Genomic DNA, 19,770 nt, shown 5'->3' with positions numbered 1-19,770 from the left:
GATCATCTTAGGTAGCAGAAATAGGTAAGGGTAAAGTCCTTTCAAATATTTTTTTCTTTAATTCATCAATCATATAAACATATTAAATATAATTTCCAACTTTTGAAACCTCTGTTTGTTTTTGAAAGATGAATGATTTAAATAATAACTCCTTAAAAATAATCACTTGCATCGCTTGAAAAAATTAGTAAATAAAAAATATTTTAATTACCGATAGTAATTATGAATTATCAATTTTAGAAAAATATCTTTTAAATTATTTAATTTCCATGAAACAAACACACCAATGTATTAGATTCTATTGCCAATTCATGTAAAGCAAAATCATTATTTTCTAATGGAAAAAGAAAATGCATTATTCCATTTTAAAAGGGCGTAGTGAACCATTTTTTATGGAGAGAAATAAAAAAAATCCGACCAATTCTCAATTCAAAAGCCCATATGATGAAATGTTGAATCTTACGTAGTATGATGATACTCTTGCAATAGTTGACAAATAATTGATTATAATAGTCACAAACCTACTTAGAAAATGTCATGTAGCAAAAGAGTACAAGTACAAGCCAATTTATTAGTTCTCTATATCATGACAATCCAGAGAAGAATGATACGATCACGAAATCCGTTGAATCAGAATTTGGGATTCTCAAATTCTAAATTTTATCGCAAAGTCGTTTTTTTATTCATCTTGGAATAAAATAAAATCTCATGCTTTTAATTTGCGTGAAATAAAATTCCATGTCGCTGTACAAGAAAGGACGATGCTAGTAGGCTAAAATTGACACATGAAGCCGGTTCCAATTTACTTACAATCTGCTCTATCACGTTATAAAACAATTTTTTGGTATAAGTTTTACCATATCTTGAATTTTTTGGTATAAGTTTTACCATATCTTGAGTTATTCTTCAAGAGACGACAAAAGAAAAGACAAAACACATTTGTCTTGGGGGAAAAAAAGTGAGTGCGCCGTTGGAGGCAAGGACGCAAAGTTATGTCATCTTTACACACTGCCCCAGCTGCTCTGCTCAATTCACTGGCTTCAAAAAACAATCATCATTATACTAATGTCACTGCTGTCGAAGCATCTGGCAGCATGGTTATCTACAGATGACGATATAACTAATGTGGTTAATTTTATTTCAAACACACTCGCGGTCCATCGATATGAACAACGTGGTTTTCTCTGTTGATTACATGAGATCGGAACACGTCTTCGACCTTTTGCCACATGCAAAGAGAGGGAAGCTCACGGTTTGCAACTGTCATTAGCTCTGTGAGGGTGTGCAAGTGGGTGGAAGAGAGAGAGAGAGAGACCTGGATACTTGTGAGTGAAATGATCCCAGATACTAGGCCCTCTACCATCTTCATTAGCTGCACCTTCACACTGAAAGCCAAGAAGAAAAAACCAAACAAATCTCTAATATGACCATGCAGGATGCACATATAGACTCTGTTTCTCCGAGGTATGACAATGAGGATGAGAAGGAAGTTGCGGAAATGAAATCTGATCTACCTGGTATGCGGAAGAAGCCGTTCCGAACAGGAAGCCAGCCGGGAAGCTGCTCCGGTTGAGCGAGGCGGTGTCATAATCGCCGGGCTTGAAGGCACCACAATCAGCTTTGCAATGACTCGCCGAGCTCACAAGGACTAGAATGCATGAAAGCATCATCAGGTCATGAGCACGAAACGCCATGACCGATACACTTTTCTAAGCACGGACTGTGGCTGTTTCTTTGGCGGTATTTATAGAGAGAGTGACTCAAATATTATGAAATTGCCCCGTTCACATTTTCATGCGGAAAACGAGCCGTGAATAAGACAAGTGGTGGGCGTGTTTTAAATCGTGTGAAGCTAGGAAGACACTATTATACGCATCTTTTACTGATTTTTTTTTTTTTTTTTTTTTTTTTGGTAACATATATTTGTGGAACGGATTTTTCTGTACTCATTTTCAATGCCATGAAAAATAAGTTAGTAAAAGATTGGAAGCTGGAGGTCAAGTGGGTAAATCTCGGGCTCGTAATATATCTTCTTTTTATAAGGATTTTTTTTTTTCGGAGAAAAAGAAAGTTAGCTGGCTTTTCCCTAATGAGTTTTCTCATTTGTTGGCTAATTTCAATGGTTTTTAAGAAAGGTCTTTTCCCCTAGCTGGATCATATGAATAGAAAACCTTTCGATGATTTAGTCGGCGAACAATAGTTGCCCAAAAACAAAGAGAAAACGTCCATGAACTCAGAAAAATGATTTATTAAAAATGACCAGATAAATAAAAATTAGTAATTGGAATGAACTTGAATATAAGGTCTCAAAGAATAATTAATCGAAAATATATCATACATACGTATTGCCATATAGTTTAGTTTAAAAAATTTAATACCACTAATATCGAAACACAAAATAGCCAATCTCGACTCACTTCTCTTCTGAGCATCCAGTAATAAAAGTGGTCCAAAGAGGGCTATTTTATGGAAACTATCGTCTGTTTTCTTGCCCTCATATCAGTCAAGTCACATTGCTACATCATTTTTTGCTTTGGATGTAATCCCAACTGCGATCCATTTTTCCCCCCGGAATGCTGTACATACACGCAACGGATAGTACAAAGAGATGGGGACCATCCACTTATCAATAAGACCGTACATGCAGAATTTGACACGTGTCTATATATAGAAAATTGAGGTTGGTGGCTTTGGGAATTGTAATAATTGGTATACGTACGTCCAAGGCTAGAAATAAGGAGGGTCGGTTTCTTCCACCGAAATTTGGAATGGAACGAAAATGACGGAATACAAAAAAGGTAATTAACCATAAAACGTGCTTTAGACTGGGCCGCTTAGCGTGGCACCATCTCACCAACTAAACCCACATCTAGAATCCCCAACAAGACACGAAGAAGAAAAGATGAGGCATTGATAAAACCGGCATGAAACAAAAAAGCATGATATCAAATCGCAGAATGAATTTCGTGGCCGCATTTTGTAAGGCCTTGTTTGGCAACCATCCAAACGGGGCTAAATTCGATTCTTTGTTCTGGAATCGGTTTCGGCCTATAATCGCGTTTGGTAAAATTTTTGTTTTAGGAGCAGTTGAGAATAGAATCAAGAACAAAAAAAAAAAATTGATTCTTGTTAGGGAAACGAATTTGAGAATTAAAATCAAGAAATTTTCTTATTCCCTTCGGCCAATCTCGCGACCGCCATCCACCACCGCCGCCATCGTCCGCCGTCTGCCCGGCCGCCGTCGTCCACCGCAGGTGAGCTCGCCGGAGTCTCGCTAGACCGGGGCAAGGTCGAGCTCATCGGAGGCAAGCCTCGCCGGGCGAGGCTCGGCCTCCTAGATCCGGGCGAGGCCAAGCCACCGCCGATGGCCGCAGCCTCGCGGGGCTAGGCGGGAGGGGGCAAGCCTCGCGATGCCCGGCCCCATCGATGGCCGGGCGAGGCTCGCCCGGCCGCAGGCGGTGGCAGCGAGCCTCACCCAACCCCGATGAGGCCGACCCGGCCATCGGCGGGGCTCGGCCTCACTAGATCGGCGAGCCTCAGCCTCGGCGGGGCTAGGTGAGGCTCGCCAAGGCGGGGCGGCCTCGCCCGGTGAGGTCGACTAGCCCTTGTGCGGTCGCGGACCGAAGAAGAAGAAGAAGATGAGAAAAAGAAAAGAAAAAGGAAAAAAAGAAAAAAAAAAAAAAAAAAGGAAAATGAAAAGAAAAAATGAAAAAATGAAAAAAAAAAAGAAAAGAAAAAAAAAAAGGAAAAAAAGTAAAAAAAAATATTTAAAAATTAAAAGAAATTGATTTGGAAGCAGAATTAATGAACACGGTACCAAATGCAATTCTATTCCGAATCGGAAATTTTGGACAGTTACCAAATGGCTTAAAATGCTTAGAATAGTTTAGGAACGAGAATAAAAAGAATCGGTTTGATCGGAATCTACTCCCGGGAACAGAATCCTTACCAAACACGCCCTAAGTCATCACCCAACCTAACTTGTGATGTTAGAGTGAAAAGCTTAAAAGCTGCCGGGACTCCTAATTTCTACGCCAAGAAGAAATATCAAGAAGATATTTCTATTGCAGTTGAGCATAGCCGTTCCTTTGGTGGCATGTTGACATCAAAACGCAAAATGAATGGAGTACAGCGTACAGCACCGATTCGTATGAATATTGAACTCTCTTGTGCGATTCAGACGAGGATAAGACAAATTGCAAGCTAGAGCGGAAAATGAAGAACTTAAGTAAATCCTAAAGCAATGTAAATTACAACACAAATTAGTAATGAGGAAAATTACTGCCTATAGGTTTGCAGCAAGACAGCTGCTACCACACTATGAAAAGCAAGAATGCTTCTGATCATAGAAAATTTTAGTTAAGCTTTTTATCAGTGGACAACTATTTACTTTCCCATCAAAATTTCCTATATTACCAAATTTCAAACAATTATCAAAATACTATATGCGAATTTATGTTTCAATATTAATAAATTGCGAAAGTTTCGGATTAGGAAAATGGTAAGAAAGTGTCCATCACACAATTTAGATTAAGCAAAAAGCAAAAAGTAAAAGTTTACCTAGACACGTCTTGATGGGTCTTTGACCACATCATCCTAAAAGCAAAAAGGAATATATGGGTCTGCAGCTGACTTGGGGAAGGTTAAGAATGTTAGAGGAATTAAACAGATATTAAAAGAACAGTTGAATACAGAAATTGGTGATAGTAGAAGAGCTAAACCTAATGAAGTAACTGAGGCAGAGGAGGCTGGAACAGAGGAAGCTGGAGCAAAGGAAGGTCGTGAGCTGGCGATCCAGGTGAATTGATGAGCTGGCGATCCATGACAGCAAAACATAAAACATAGAAGTTGATCAAGCAAATTAAAGGAGCTGCACAGATAGAAGAACTACTCATATGCTTCTATATTGGTTATTCTGTTGTAACAAGTCTGTAACAGAAATAGCTAAACTAGTATAAAAGGATAAGAGAATGAGAGAAGGGTGAGCGAGAGTGTTACCTTCATCTTTTCCATCTCTGGTTGTTCTTGATTCATCTTGAGCTTTTTCTTTCACCTCTGTATTCCGAGAATGGTGAAGTCCTGTAAAGCATGAACTAGAAGTTCTGAAGAAGAAATACATTTGAGCTGAGGTATTTTTCATTGATTGTTCAAGATCTAAATCTCTTTCATATACAGATCTTGTTCTATATTCAATTTCTTCTCAAAGAAAACAACCTATGTTCTATTAACGTTGTTTGAAACTTTCTGCTGCAATGTATGGCAGATCAGATGTATGAAGCGAATTAGTACAATCTGGGAATATCATGAGTGCAACCACTCTTGTATCTTTTTTAACCGAAAATGCATCTAGAATTTAACTTGACAATTGCATCGTGCATTTGGTGTAGTACTTAATAAAAAAGCAAGACTTTTCCATAAACTTGCTTAATTTCAAAAAAAGAAAAAAAAAAAAAAAAACAAAGCATTCTTAAGCATTTATATAAAGTAGCTGTCATTCTTCAAACTTGTTGAGGAAGGACACGCACACACACACACACACACATCAGAGGCGTTGTCCCCCAAGCTTATGCAGGGACCAATCTTGAAATGGTCTAGCATGTGCCATTAATAGTTCTCTCACTGTCACAACAGCATTTTGCAAGTTGAACAATCGTTTGCGGTCTTCTTTAGTTTTCACACAATTTAACAAAAAAGACGGCCAGTTTCTTCAAGTTACTTGATCATTCATTTTTAACAGAAATATTCATGCGTCTCAGTGTCCGGTTTTGTTTTGCTATATCACCACTTTGACTGGAATAAAAAGCCCAAACAATGAATGGCAATAGATATCTTTATGACATACTCTCTTTTTCTTTGACAAGACAGCAGTCTTTGGCGTTTTAAATCTACTCACCTTTTAATGTGTTACTCCAGCAATCATTTTCTTCAAATTCATTTAGTAGATTGTGTTGCGATGGGGCGAGCGATCGAACAAAATATAGACAAAAGAATAAAATAAATTGGACACCGGATTTACGTGGTTCAGTCGTAAACACCTACGTCCACGGGGAGAGCAGCAGCGAATTTCACTATAGATTAAGCGATACAATGAGATTACACACTCAAGTCACTCAAACACTCTCTCGGTGTTTCCCAAACCCCAATTACACCAAATACATCAATCTTACTTGGATGTAAATCACGAATAAGTTTTGCCGCGAGAAATACGAAGACCCAAAGCCAAGCACCCAGCACCCATGAATGTCTCTCACGAACAGAACACCCACAGCACTCAGAGTAAAACGGCGTGGCTTTCCTCCCTCTCGGCGGCCTGCTTCACCACGTGAATCCTTCGGCGGCTCCTCCTTTACGTAGGGTTTCAAGCGGCCACTTACTAAATAATAAAAGACCTGCAAAAGAATTATTTATTCCACCGCCAGAGAATTGCATGCGTGAAGAAATCGCATAATCCAAGATTTGGTCAACAAAAGAGAAAGATTTGACTTTCCCTTTTAATTCTACAAAGCCGAGTGAGTGGGACGCTGCTTCTTTGTTTTTCTTCAATTCGGATTCCGCAAGCTTCCGTGCGGCAAAGAGGAAACTTTATTTTCATTTATTTTTATATTTCCTCTTTTCCAGAAAAACTCGAGACATAATTTAACAGACTGAATAACCATTACACCAGCAATAGATTTACCTTCTCTTCCCTCTCTTTTTCCTTTAAGGTGCATTTTCTATGGCTAAAACGTTCATTGATTACATCAAATACAAGCCAGAAAATCATTATTTGCAAAGAAAACGTAAAGGACGATGCCAATTGAACTAAAAGAAGAGGTCTGTTGACCAAGCACCTCAGAAATATAGTGTAAGCTTGAAGAGCTGCCTGTTCAGAATGTACTTTAAGCACAAATGCAGATTAAATATCTAGGCTTACGCTGAGAGACACAACAAACATCATGGCCAAATCTTGTATTTATCCAACAAATGGCAGGAATAATAGAATTTTACCGGATCAGCCTGAAGCAGAAGATTGAATTGCTGAACTCAATGAAGTCACTTTTGGCGTCTAAAGATTGTATATAGATAGCTTCTCTGGGCTCCTCACTAACTCCTCTCTGTGTGGCAAACTCCAAAGCCATTTCATAATCCACCTGCACATAGGGTAACTCGGGTTCATATGTCTGCCGCTATTACAAGGGTCTCACATCAAAACTAAGAACAATGAAATACAAGTTTCTCAAAAGGTGGATATTTGAGAATCTTTTAATCATCAAAGCCTTTCCCTTCATTTAAAGCATAGCCTTCTGGGTACTATGGCTAGACTGGCTAAGCTAGATTAAAAGAATTGTGCTGAATCAACAGCTGGTTACTTCGGAAGACCAAATTTCAATTGGAAAGAGGCCTGATCAGATTAAAGTAAGCAATGGTTCCACATCTATGTCTTCCTAGATACAGGGTATCAAGGGCGTAAAGGCTTTCCTTAGATTTCAAACGTTGCCTGGCAAGATTTTGGATGCTAGATTAGTTATAGATGGTCGACAGAGAAATGCCATAAAAAAAGAGCTGTTTTACCACACATCCCTAACAGTTTTGTCTTGTGAAACTTCTATTTTGCATTTGTGCATGACGCAAAGAATGTAAAAGAACATTTAAAGCCCAAATTTATAGGAGGCCTCAGGCCTCCACTTGTGGACTTGTTGGTATGACAGAAAAACACAAGCATTGATGCTGATCCTATCGCATAATACATCCACATTCTGCATCCATTAGCTGTCCTCTCAATCAGATCACTTCCACATTACTGTCATCAACCTCAAAAATATTTGACAAGCAAATTGAAATGGATTACCTTTTCAACATGTTGAGATAGTTTTTCCGTAAGCATATCTTTTGTAATTAAACGAGCTGATACTTTGTCCAGCAAATCGGCATCCTCATCCTCGTAGCGTTTCTTCTTTAAAGCATGAGATTGTGCCATCTCTTTCAGAACATCATACACCGCTCCAGCAGCATTAGGGACGTACCTGCCATTTTTTTTTTCAGTTTTCGTGCTGGGCATTGTGGCAAAAATTCTAGAGTTCCGAATAATTAGTAGGCTTACTTGCTCAAGTTTCTTTTTCTCTCTTGTTGCTCACGCGCCTGCATTTTCTTTACTATTTTACTTTTAAGCTGGATGCAGCATTGCTGAATGGCATACTGGAGGATTAAAATAATTAGACAATCTGTTCAGAGTCCAAATAACGATTCTTGCAAGGACAAATCCTACTCACCTTAACAGCAGTAGCAATTTCGGTTATATCATCTCCAATATATTCCTTCCCTGTCCCCTTGAAGGGGATTTTTGTGCTGACAATGCTCACAAAGACTCCAATTTTATCTTGCATCTGGTTTATCTTGTAACTAGTCCAGCCGTGAAATTTTTTCAATGAGAGTTTCCCTTGATGGACTCAAAAGGTTCAATGGCATATAAATTAATGTCACCCTATAAATAAAACAGACGAAAAGATTGGGATCTTGATAATATTCTCACTTAATGTGTTGGGAAGGACTTTAATAGGCTGGACAAATTTTGGCATTTGTGTATGCGCAAATTTAGAAAGATTTGTGGTTTCAATGGACACATAAATAGGACATGACAGTGGCTGCTGGGCTTGAGTTTTAACTCACTTGGGTCGGTCTTAAGCACAGTTACTTATAGACTAAGCAATATATTAAAGTAGGTGATAAAATGAGTTGGAAAGAACGTGCGATTTCGAGTTGCTACGGACTAGTGACGATATTTTTCCATATTTTTGGTTTGGTCGGTCCATGATACTCGCTTTATACGCGCCAGAAAATTAAGATGAAGCTAATAATATAGAACCGTACTGTATAATATCAAATAAAACCTAGTTTGGCTTGTTGACTCAAGGGCAAATCTTATATTTCGATGCTCAGCTTGAATTTTTCTAATCTAAAGAGCTGGTTAGTTGCGGTTTCTTTTGAAGATGGCAATCCATTGTCTCAAACGATGGAAAGCATGAGTGAACGGAGTGATCAATATTAATTTCTGTCAAATTCAAATGAAATTCTAGCACTAGTTCATGAACAGGAAATGCCGGGACTGACACATTTTCTTTAGCGTGGCTTTTCTTTTGGCTGTGTTATTATAGAGTAATAATACGTCTCTAGTTTGAGCTCGTTAAAAAAACCTGATCCAATTAGTTTTCCCAATTTTCCTAATTTTTTCTTTGGTCAAGTAGGTTACCTAGTATGATTTTTTTTGAGTGATTTCCAATATTGAGTAGTTTTCTTGATTTGAGTGATTTTTCTAATTTGAGTAAGTTTCCCAAGCGGGTTCTGAATATAAGAGAAGCACTTCTACTCAATTATTAAACCCAAGAGTAATTAAGAGAAGTCTCAGGTTTCTCTCTCTTTGAGTTTTCTGAGTTGCTCTTCGGAAAAAATTGTCAAATAACACTTGTTGATTCGATTCGAATGTAACCTTAAGTTGGTAAAAACTTGAACGTCAAATGATTTTACAATCCGAATTCATAGTAGATATGTTGGCAATTATCTCTCTTCATAGAATATGTATCACAATTGGATTGAATCACGCGAATCTCTGATATCCTATATGTTCTTCCTGAATTTTTTTGGTAATTTCCTTTTCTCGCATTAAACTTAAATTGCAAGATCTTTTCGCTGCATTTTATATTCACTAGGCATTAAGATTCAGAATTGATTTGGAGCTTTTACTTGTCTAATGAAGACATGTTTGTAATTACGATTGTATTCAAAAGTTAGATGGAAGGAATAACTTTGGGTCAATAGCCTAGTAAATCAAGATTGTCTCGCTCTTGCTTCCCTTGTCTCGCTCTTGCTTCCCACTCTCTGTCTCTCTATATATGCGTGAATGTAGTAGAGAGTTTTTTATGAAATGATCACGTTGTTGTATTTTCGGGCATGCTCCATGCACGTGAAATATGCGCAGTTATGAATTTTATGCCCTGAAGTGTGATCTCGAGATGTTGCAAGTGCATCACATCAATATATATATCTCTCTCTCTAATTATTAATTGCCTTTTTTTAGAGGCTATCCACAAGTGAGATCATCAAAAGCGCCTGACAAGCTAACATGATTTGTTCTTGGAAAAGCTACTGAAGTCTTGCTTCATTCCCACAGTGGGGGACCCAAAAATCTGAGGGTCTATTCAATAACCACATTGAATGCATTCTTCAATAATTGATTTGGATGAAAAATAATTTAATGTGTTCAATAAAGAAATGGTTATTTAGCTAGCTCAATGAAAAAAATACTTTGATTAAACTAGAGTGAGTTGATTACACCCACTATAGTGTGACAATCCGTTTGTCAAAAGGAGGGTGCTTTTCTTTTGTTTTGTCTATGAAGATGATCGTTGCGCATCGTGGCTGCATTTTCATAATGCTGGCCAATTTGAAAAAGAGTAACATTAGGAACTTCAAAACAATGGGATGTGAAGATTAAATTGAGAGTGGAATCATGCGAGCAGTTCAATTTAGCTTAGTGATGGGGTTATAATATTTTTGTTAAAACCAACAACTTTATCTTATGCGGGTCACATATGCTTTCGGGTTCGAACTATATCAAAGCAAAATACTCATATTTATAGCTCGTATATAAAATGTGCGATTTGACGGTCCCAATCCCAAGGCCTTTATTGTACTTTGTTGCTTGGTTTATAAGATATGCAAACAACTTGGATAAAATGGTATTAATATCACGTGTTCATGTGGTTCAGTTAAAAAGTGGGTCATCACTTGTTGGCAGACCGGTCAAAATAGGTTATATACTCATTTCTTAACCCTTCTTTGATGGGTTGAGTTGTTATATGAGTTAATCATATTCAACAAATCATAAATGAGTTTAGAATGGCAAAACTTAAAATAATATGGGTGTTAAATAGGTTCGGAATTTACTTAAATCTAATCCACTTCTATAACTTTCTCTTCACCCTCTCTCGCCTTCACTCGATCTCGCGCTCGCTCGCTCTACTTTCTCACCTTAGTTTGGGTACAAGTTTCTAAATTGAGTTAAATGTGAAAGTGTTTTAGTAATATGTGTTGAATTGTGCATGAGTTGAGTATGAGTAATTAAATTTACATTACAGGAGAATAAATTTTGTTAGCATAACAATTTTTGGGCTATTGTTAGAATAATAACGTATTATGAATCACAAATTCTTAAAGGATAATTATTTTTATTTTTTTACTTAAAATAAGCTGTTATTCTTATAGTGGATTAAAGATAGTTACAATCACACAAATATTTCTCTTTCAATTTTTAAGATAGGAAATCTGCGTAACATGATAAGAAAGTGCATTTGAAAAGGCTTTTTTTCCCTTTTTTTCAAAGGTCTTATCAGCTATGGACAGATGATAAAATAGTTGAAGTCATTATGAGTCATTTATTGGTCATGAAACCACCATATTAGCGAGGAAAAGAAGAAAGCAGAGATCGACTTCTGCTTGACAACGCTGTCCTTGCCCTTCCCCGAGGTCTTCGATTTGCCTCTCTTCGGTCGGTTGGCAGGGTTTCACTGCGGCCTCCCACTACCATCAAACGCGAGACCCCTCTGAGCCAAACCACGAGGTTCTTTCGAGATCCGAGCGGGGGGAAAATAGAGTTCAAACGGAGCGAGGGAGGTGTACAGAGCTAAGCTAGGGCTAATATTTGTCGGTTCCCATAGGCAATGGCGGGTTTACATTTACCGTAATAACTGAGTTAAGGAGGAGGATGAAGACGATAATGAAGGCGATGATGTGAAGTCAACACTAGAAGCGACGGCTTGAGGGAGCTCGAGGCTCTGCGGTGTTCATGGGAGGAGCAGGTCAAGGTCGAGATGACATGTTCCCGCCATTTTCTTTCAAGGGTGTGTTATTTTCTCCCGTTTTCCCGGAAAATGAAATTAAGCACGCAAAAAGGGCCGACCCTAGAATAGGCCTCTTAGCATGGCATGACGACTGAGCCCAACGGGTTAGTTGGGCCCACAATTTCAAGACCGTGTCACGAGAAAGTTCATTCTACAACTTTAATAAGATATCTAGCATCATGCGCAAAACGATTTTTCCTTTCTTTATTCAATCGACTTGATCACCGTATTTCAGACGGCACTCTCAAGCAAATAGCCTTAGGAAGCAATCAAATGAAGATGGGATTTAGAGCAAATCCGCTTATTCAATGGATGCAATTCCCACAGGACCTGGCGATGAGAATTGAACACGGGTCTTTAATGCTTTTTGAGAAAGCTCTTGAACCAAATTGACGAGTGCTTGGGATATCTCTTCAATCCGTTTTTGTAATCCACGTAGTTGATCCCAAAACGAACAGTGTAGCCCGAGCCCCACTCGAAGTTGTCCAACAACGACCATGCGAAGTAACCCTTCACGTTCACTCCGTCCCTAAGCATACATCGACCATGACCATTATTTGCATGTAGTACAAACTTAAGAAAATTTGAGACTTTGCGCCGGATTATGAGAAGAATCTTGCTTGAAAATTGCTTACTTGATTGCCTTCAGAAGGTACTGGAGATGGCGATAGTAATAATCTATTCTCATAGGATCAGCTAGTTGCTGCTCCAAGGGTAGTGTAGAGTTGTTGAATTCATCAATTCCTACGCAGTTGATCGAGAGTGGTTGAGAGTGATTGTTATTACTTGCAAAATGATATTGGCAAGGATTCATTTGGTTTAGGATCTCAAATTCCAAGATGTAGCTCACCGATATGCATGAAGTTGTGAAAACTTGGTTAGATATCTTCTTTAATAATCTTAAACCACGAAAGACCGGTTTTATCATGTATTCCTTCACAAATCATATTTATTTGTGGCTTTCAAAACTATGTTATGGCCCACCGAATTAAACCATGCAATGTACTTTTGTGATTGTCTAAGCAAATGTAGATTTTCTAGAGTTTGCATGATTTTCTTCGATTCTTTAGCCAAATACGAATTCGATAAGTATTGGTAAGTATTAAAACAAGTAAAAAAAAAACCAGTAATAAATAAAGGTTGATAAATTCATGTAGGAGTTGATATATTTGAAGCCTTGGTAAAAAAGAAAAGAAAAGAAAGTAAAAGATGACAAAAGCCGCTAATCCAAAAACTTTAAAAAAGCGCTAGGATAAGTTACTAAAAAATTACCGAAAGATTAGGTAAACGGCAGCTTTCTTTACTCACACTTTTTTGACACTTACCAACCTTTTTAGAAATTTATCAGCATGGACAAAAATATATTCTGGAATGAACTATCTTTACTTATTTTTCTTGAACGAGTCATTATGAGAAAGTCCTACTTACCGTTCTCAGTGATGTAGATGAGTGGGTTTTTGTACTTATTCTTAACATATAGTAGCAAACTTCGTATCCCACTTGGATAAACCGATAACCAACTTGAAGCAGCCTGCAAAATTTAATTTACATTTTATTTGACGAGTGCAACAAAAAATGAAAGATTATAAGCAAATTAAAGAAGAATAGATTGGACAAAAGAGTGTATATATACCACTGGGCCAATTGGTATCCCGTTACGGTCGCCTGCAAGAAAAAGGGCAAAAAAGAAGAAGAAAAAAGAAGCATTATTATTAGAATTTACTTAAATCAAGATTGCGCTATTATTGTCGTCATCGAATATCAACTACAACAATTCGATTCCTCACTCGTGAGATTGGTGAGAGCATCTGTTACGTAGCTCATGTTTTGAGCGTTCACGGAGTAAGGCGCGTATGCCGCGTAGAAGGCGGTGTAGTAGTTCAACCCGAGGAAATCGTACGACCCTTTCAACGAGAGCGACTGCTCCTCAGTAAACTTCGGCAGCCTATTTCCGACGAGAGATCGCATGCTGTGCGGGTAGTCACCGTAGGTTATCGGGTCCAAGGACCTGGAAAGGCAATCGATCGAGTGATTATTAAGCACGGTTGAAATATGTCGATAGTTGATTAACCACAAATAGAGAGAAGAAAACGATTCACTCACCATCCGAGCATGAAGTCCAAGGCTCTTTGGGCTGCATTGAGGTTGTGCTTGGCGTCTGAGTAGGGCACGAACCAGTGAGTTACCAATGTAATTCCGATCACCCCCTTTTGAGATGCCTGCATGCATGCATGTATCACCATTAGGATTGAGAAATGAATCGAACTGACCAAAATTAGAGTGAAGTGAGATTGTCAATATATAAATTCCATGATTCGAAAGACTTTGGATCACCTTATACTTATCCCTATACAATTTCACGGCAGCCGCATGAGCCAAAAGTAGATTGTGGCCGACTATGTACGGTTCCGTGGCAGAATTGCCGCCGGTGCAGTTTAGCTGCTGCCAAGCCGAACATCGGCCGGGAGCTAGACTCCCAAGCACATAGCCTCCATCACAGAAAGTCCATGGCTCGTTTAGGGTTATCCAATGCTTGACCCGGTCACCAAACTCCTTGAAACATACATCAGCGAAGTCCTGAAAATGGCCCCTGCGCGAGCAAAAACAAAGATCGATCTTCGTAACCTCGAAGGAGGACAACAAAGCCCAACTTCAGTGGAGTCTAAGGGACGCTGAGGTGACAATCACTTACACAATCTTGGAGCTCAAGAAACCACCATACTCGTCTTCTAATGTTTGGGGAACGTCCCAGTGAAAAATCGTTACGAATGGCTTGATTCCTACATCGAATGGAGACAAATTTAAAAGAAGAGAAAGAAGAAGAAAGCATAGGTCATAATTAATAAGCAAGAACGAGAAATTATTTGACACATATTTGATGGATTTAGCACTTGAAGAGAGAGTGAAATGAGGCTGATACCATGGGCTAGGAGTTCATCAATGAGGTGGTTGTAGTATGCAATGCCTGCTCTGTTGATTCCTCCCTCGACCGTTCCTTCTGAAATCATCAATATGGCAAAGAATTTTAAGTATGATCTAATGCAAAATAGACAAAATTTTGGGGGTCCAAGATGACAAGATTGGACGAGAACAACAACTTACTGGGTAATATCCTAGGCCACGAGATTGACAATCTGTAAGCATCCAAACCCATCTCCTTCATTATCCCAACATCTTCCTGTACCATGTAATGCTCGGAAAAATAAGATTTGGATAGCATGAAGTAGATTATTTACAAATAATTTTGCATAGATGGACCGACGAAATGAAAAAAAGATTACGTGGCCGTGACCGATGAATGACATACCTTGTATTTGTGGTATTGGTCTATAGCCACATCTCCGTTGCTACCATCCGCTATTTTTTCTATTATAGTTCGCCATACAAAACCACACAAGGCCCATCATAAGGTACAGATGAAGAGAAAATGAAAGAGAAAAGGAAATAACAAGCTAGCGTACACTTAATAAAGAGATTGTACTCCAATACACGATCCATAGGATCGCGGCAAGGAAGGTAGATTAGTAATCGGGGTGCGTGAAAGGTGACTCGGATACCACCCAAATGCTATTCCAAAAATTGAAAAACCAGTTCCCTCAATCAAACTATCTATATGCAACGAAGGGCCAAAGTTGTCGATTAAATTACAATGATCACGGATAATTATTTTAATCGATAAACACACGCCCTTTTTATTTTCAATCTGCTCATTGCTTTTTCCATTTTGATACAGACTCCGGAGGCCTATATATTGATTCTAACAACCGATCGTGACCCAAAACGATAGCATTCTTTTGTTAGCTTTAAGAAAACCGAAAATGCCTTGAGGCAACAACTTCTAAAAGTGCTGGTTGATTTTGCATAAGGTAAAATTATTTAGGAAATCAATTTCCAATTTTTATTATATTGAAACAAGTGGTTGGAAATCAATTTTATATACCGAATTTTACCTTTCTAGCATTATCAATCTGTAAACTGTTTAATATAAAACAAGGAAGAGGCGACTCAAAAGTAATCAATTCATTTGTCTTTTTGTTTAGGGTAATATCATATTCCTTAGAGTAGGAAACTTGAATTTCAACGGAATCGAACTGGGGTGCTTTGACCTCAAGCATAGACGACAACATCAAACAAAAATCTTTAAGAAAAAAGAAAAAGAAGAAGAAGATCAAACCGAATTCATTTGAAATTACCGTGAAAAATCATCATTTGATATCTAAATAATACTGCAACAGATTGGAATCCACGATCACATTATATATAATCGTCGACCATGGACCCAATAAGCCATTTCAAGTCCTCATGACGTATCCTTCATAATTATATCTTTAACTTTATTTGCGAATATTCGCAAAAGACCTTGGAGATTGCGACATTTAATACCACATGAAGCATGCCAAGCTGGACCGAGGCAGATATTTGGGGAGTGGTCTCTCTTTTAATTGACCATTTTATCATTCTCCACGACTTCTCTAACTTCCACTTCATCCTTACCTTCCCCATTTTGATTTGTGCACTCAGCTTTTAAAAATAAAATAATATATTATCTCTACTAATAATCCAATTACTAACATACTTTTACTAACACAAGAGCGTAAAACTTTCGCACAAGCTGCTGTAAATGTAGGATTAAATTGATCTTTTATTTAATCGTGATCATACTTCATATAAAGTGCTCTAAGACCATTCGATTTAGTAAATGGGATTGCAAAGAAGTGAAATTTACCTAAAAAAATAAAATATTGACATTGTCCATACTTTTGAGATACCCCTTGTCCCTGCGCATAAATCCTTTTTTTTTTTCCATAGGTTGTATTATAAGGACTAATGGATAGCGACGATAATTTGTATTGAATAACAACTAGGGTTTACCTATTGAGCAAAGAGACGCATATGCATGGTTTAATTAAATGATATATGTTTGATTTCTTACTATATCATAGCTCATACCTGGTCCCCACATGCATATTTGACCTCACGTTTTAAGGTTACTCAAAAAGATAAATATTCGAAATGCTCGGAGCTCATCTACTTAAGATGGGCTTTTTGTAGGTAAAAAATCAATACACACATCTTCAATTTGTCAAGTGTTCACATGACTTGTTCTTATGAATTGATACTCCTTTTCCAATAAAAGCAACCACACTTCATTTTACGCCGTATGTGTTGAGGTTGTCATACATCTGTAATAAAATGGGTTGGTGATTGGTTTATAAGTGTAAGTGAATGTTTCACATTTTGAGCTAGCTTTTGAGATAAGAGAGGTTAAAAACCACCAACGCTAATATCAAGTCTGAATGTGAAGGGGAGATTGTTGATTGTTGAAGTTGTCTCATGTTGGTTATGTAAGGGGTTGGTGGTCGATTTATAAGTATGAGAAAAAGTTTTACCTTTTGAGTTAATTTTTAGGATGAGAGAGACTCCAGACCACTCAACAACATAGTCTATAAAGTTTCAAATCTCATGATGTACTGACTTCATGATATGTAGCAGAATCAAAGAGAGTTTCAAATCTCATGATGTACTAACTTCATTTAGAAAAAAGAAGAATAGCTAGACTAGCTTATATTGCTGGATGTGTACCTGGATATTTGTGGGTGAAAGTATCCCAAATGCTTGGACCCCTGCCATCTACTTTGGCTGCACCTTCATACTTGAGAAAAGATGACAACAATAAAACAAGAACACATGCATCAAACTCAAACTCTCCTTCTCACAGGCCATGAATAATCAAGTTGAAGGAAGCAGAAAAAGAAAGAGGATGATATAAGGATACCTGGTATGCCGAAGAGGCCGTCCCAAAGAGGAAACCAGAGGGGAAGCTACTCCGGTTGAACAATGCAGTGTCGTACTTGGACCGAGCATAAGAAGCGTAAGCCGTGTTACCGAGAAGAAGCACAGAGGCGAAGAGCACAAGCTTATTGTAAACCAGAAACGCCATGGCTGATTTATGCTTGTACTCAGCTGCCTAGCAACCCACCATTCTGTACATATATATAGAATAGAGAGATGAATTACCAATTGGTCGTTTGCTATATTTTTTATCCATCGCTCGTGCACGTGTGAAACGCAAAATGTGGGATTGAAAAGCCACGCCACATTACAGTTTGGACTTTCAATGATTGTACTTGTTAATTCCCGTATTATCGTGATCTCGTGATGCTGCACGCGCAGGCCGATCACATGTATCCTGCCAGAGTCCATCCGCAGATCAGATCTCTGAAAGGGCCTAGCGAACTAACGTATTTTGGCATTCGGACAACTTCTGAAATTTTGTCGGATTCGCACGTAGGGGCCCCAAAAACTAAGCAAATTGAAGATTAGAAAATGGTTACTTAGATTTATTCCATGAGAAAATATATATCGCGAAATTAGGACGAGCTGATCACGCCCTGCTTAGTTTGACAATCTTTTTATAAAATAAATAGGTCTTTTTCCTTTTGTTTTCCCTATGAAGATGATCATCGTGCATCGCATGGATTATTGTTTATAACGTTGGCCACGTTGAGTACCAGACACTAGGGAAGTCAAAAAGATGAGACGCCAATGTTGAATCAAGAGAGGGATGATGCATGAAGTCTGAATTAGCACGGTGATCAATTGTTCTACTTCTTAGAATTGACAACTTTCTCTTATGATTTGCAGGGAATTCTGATTAAGGGGTATTGATATCACACGTTCGTGCCAACCGACATGGGGCTCATTGTTCATCGGCTGCTTATGCGGTAGGACGGACTTCAATACGCTAGACAAATTTTGGCATGTGCCCTACGATATAAGCAGTTGAGCAAATTTAGAGGATTGACGGGTTCAATGCTAACATAGATGGAACAGCACAGCGGCTGCTGGGCTTGAGTCGACCTCACCTGGATCGGTCTTAAGCACAGTTTTTTTATCCACGCAGCAATGTATTATATACACGACCAAAATGAGTTGGAAAAAACGTGGGCTGCCGTGCCGCTTCGGACTAATGACAATATTATTTCCATATTCTTGGTGTGCTTGGTCCTTGATTCTCGCTCTCGACGGGCCAGAAAATTAAGACGAAGCTAATATTATGGAACCGTGCTATATGATATCAAATAAACCCTAATTTGGCTTGTTGACTCAAGCGCAAACCTTATATTTCAATGCTCAACTTGGATTTTTCTAATTTTTGGCACACGCCCTTAAGTCTAAGCAGTTCGGCAATTTGAAACAACCGGTTGGTTTCGATGCTAACCTGAATGCGACATGATAATGGCTGTTGAAAAGGTCTAAGTTGACCTCTGTTGCCGGATTGCTTATCCAACTATATGCTAGCTACATATGTAGAGTAGACGATAGTGACACCTTTTTAATATCTCTATTGCCATAGTGCTAAGAATTAGTGACGATACTTTTTAATGTTTTTTTTGGTTTGGTTGGTCCGTCATTATCGCTTTCGATGCTTTTGAAAATGAAGACTCAGCTAATAATATAGAACCGTGGCATATAATATCAATCCAACCCTTATCTATCTGATATAATTTCTACTTCTACATTATCAAGGCGATACCAACCATTTCACATCTAACTGCTGAGATTATCTCTAGGGAAAATTTTAAATAAGAGTTTGAAATGTCCTCGTTTTCTCAAATAAGGGCATGAATCGGACACTCTTTCAAATAAAGGGCCTAAAATGTTCTCATTTTCTCAAATGAGGGCCTGGAGTGAACATTATTTCAAATAAATGTTTAAAGTGCTCATATCAATATCAAAGAAGGGCCTAAACTCATGATCCGTGAAGGATAATATCTTCTTTTTGAATTTTCAATTTTTTCTTGCTTTCTTTCTTTTTATTTTCTTCTTTTCATAAAAAAACTAAAAAAAAAAAAAATAGGGGAGGAAGCGTGGGGGAGCTCCCTCCTGCTTGTGG

The 19,770-nt window shown here is 38.2% G+C and overlaps 2 protein-coding genes across 2 annotated transcripts; both read right to left on the bottom strand.

The window, feature by feature from the left end:
- Positions 1-6,765: 6,765 nt before the first annotated feature.
- On the bottom strand, positions 6,766-8,382 carry LOC104433817 (DNA topoisomerase 6 subunit B). Its single transcript, XM_018864840.2, has 4 exons — positions 8,250-8,382; positions 8,081-8,175; positions 7,829-8,003; positions 6,766-7,130 (listed from the first exon to the last, which is right to left on the bottom strand). The coding sequence occupies exons 1-4, from the start codon at positions 8,361-8,363 to the stop codon at positions 6,984-6,986; spliced, it is 531 nt and encodes a 176-aa protein (XP_018720385.2). The 5' UTR covers positions 8,364-8,382; the 3' UTR covers positions 6,766-6,983.
- Positions 8,383-12,005: 3,623 nt separating this feature from the next.
- On the bottom strand, positions 12,006-17,859 carry LOC104433815 (beta-glucosidase 12). Its single transcript, XM_010046685.2, has 13 exons — positions 17,650-17,859; positions 17,457-17,526; positions 15,181-15,239; positions 14,976-15,051; positions 14,794-14,871; positions 14,566-14,653; positions 14,208-14,463; positions 13,977-14,092; positions 13,661-13,881; positions 13,507-13,538; positions 13,302-13,404; positions 12,509-12,617; positions 12,006-12,402 (listed from the first exon to the last, which is right to left on the bottom strand). The coding sequence occupies exons 1-13, from the start codon at positions 17,812-17,814 to the stop codon at positions 12,231-12,233; spliced, it is 1,545 nt and encodes a 514-aa protein (XP_010044987.1). The 5' UTR covers positions 17,815-17,859; the 3' UTR covers positions 12,006-12,230.
- Positions 17,860-19,770: the final 1,911 nt, after the last annotated feature.

This window comes from Eucalyptus grandis, chromosome 2 (genome assembly GCF_016545825.1).
Source record: "Eucalyptus grandis isolate ANBG69807.140 chromosome 2, ASM1654582v1, whole genome shotgun sequence".
In the NCBI taxonomy this organism is placed as follows: Eukaryota; Viridiplantae; Streptophyta; class Magnoliopsida; order Myrtales; family Myrtaceae; genus Eucalyptus; species Eucalyptus grandis.
This window is presented reverse-complemented; position numbering and strand designations above follow the sequence as displayed.

Excerpts from the sequence above, each read along its gene's own strand:
- LOC104433815 (XM_010046685.2), bottom strand. The coding sequence starts at position 17,814 with ATGGCGTTTCTGGTTTACAATAAGCTTGTGCTCTTCGCCTCTGTGCTT. Across the intron at positions 14,872-14,975 it reads GTGGCCTAGGATATTACCCA|AAGGAACGGTCGAGGGAGGA; the intron begins GTAAGTTGTTGT and ends TGATGATTTCAG. Across the intron at positions 14,093-14,207 it reads TGTATAGGGATAAGTATAAG|GCATCTCAAAAGGGGGTGAT; the intron begins GTGATCCAAAGT and ends GCATGCATGCAG.
- LOC104433817 (XM_018864840.2), bottom strand. The coding sequence starts at position 8,363 with ATGCAAGATAAAATTGGAGTCTTTGTGAGCATTGTCAGCACAAAAATC. Across the intron at positions 8,176-8,249 it reads AAATTGCTACTGCTGTTAAG|TATGCCATTCAGCAATGCTG; the intron begins GTGAGTAGGATT and ends TTAATCCTCCAG. Across the intron at positions 8,004-8,080 it reads AGAAAAAGAAACTTGAGCAA|GTACGTCCCTAATGCTGCTG; the intron begins GTAAGCCTACTA and ends AAAAAATGGCAG.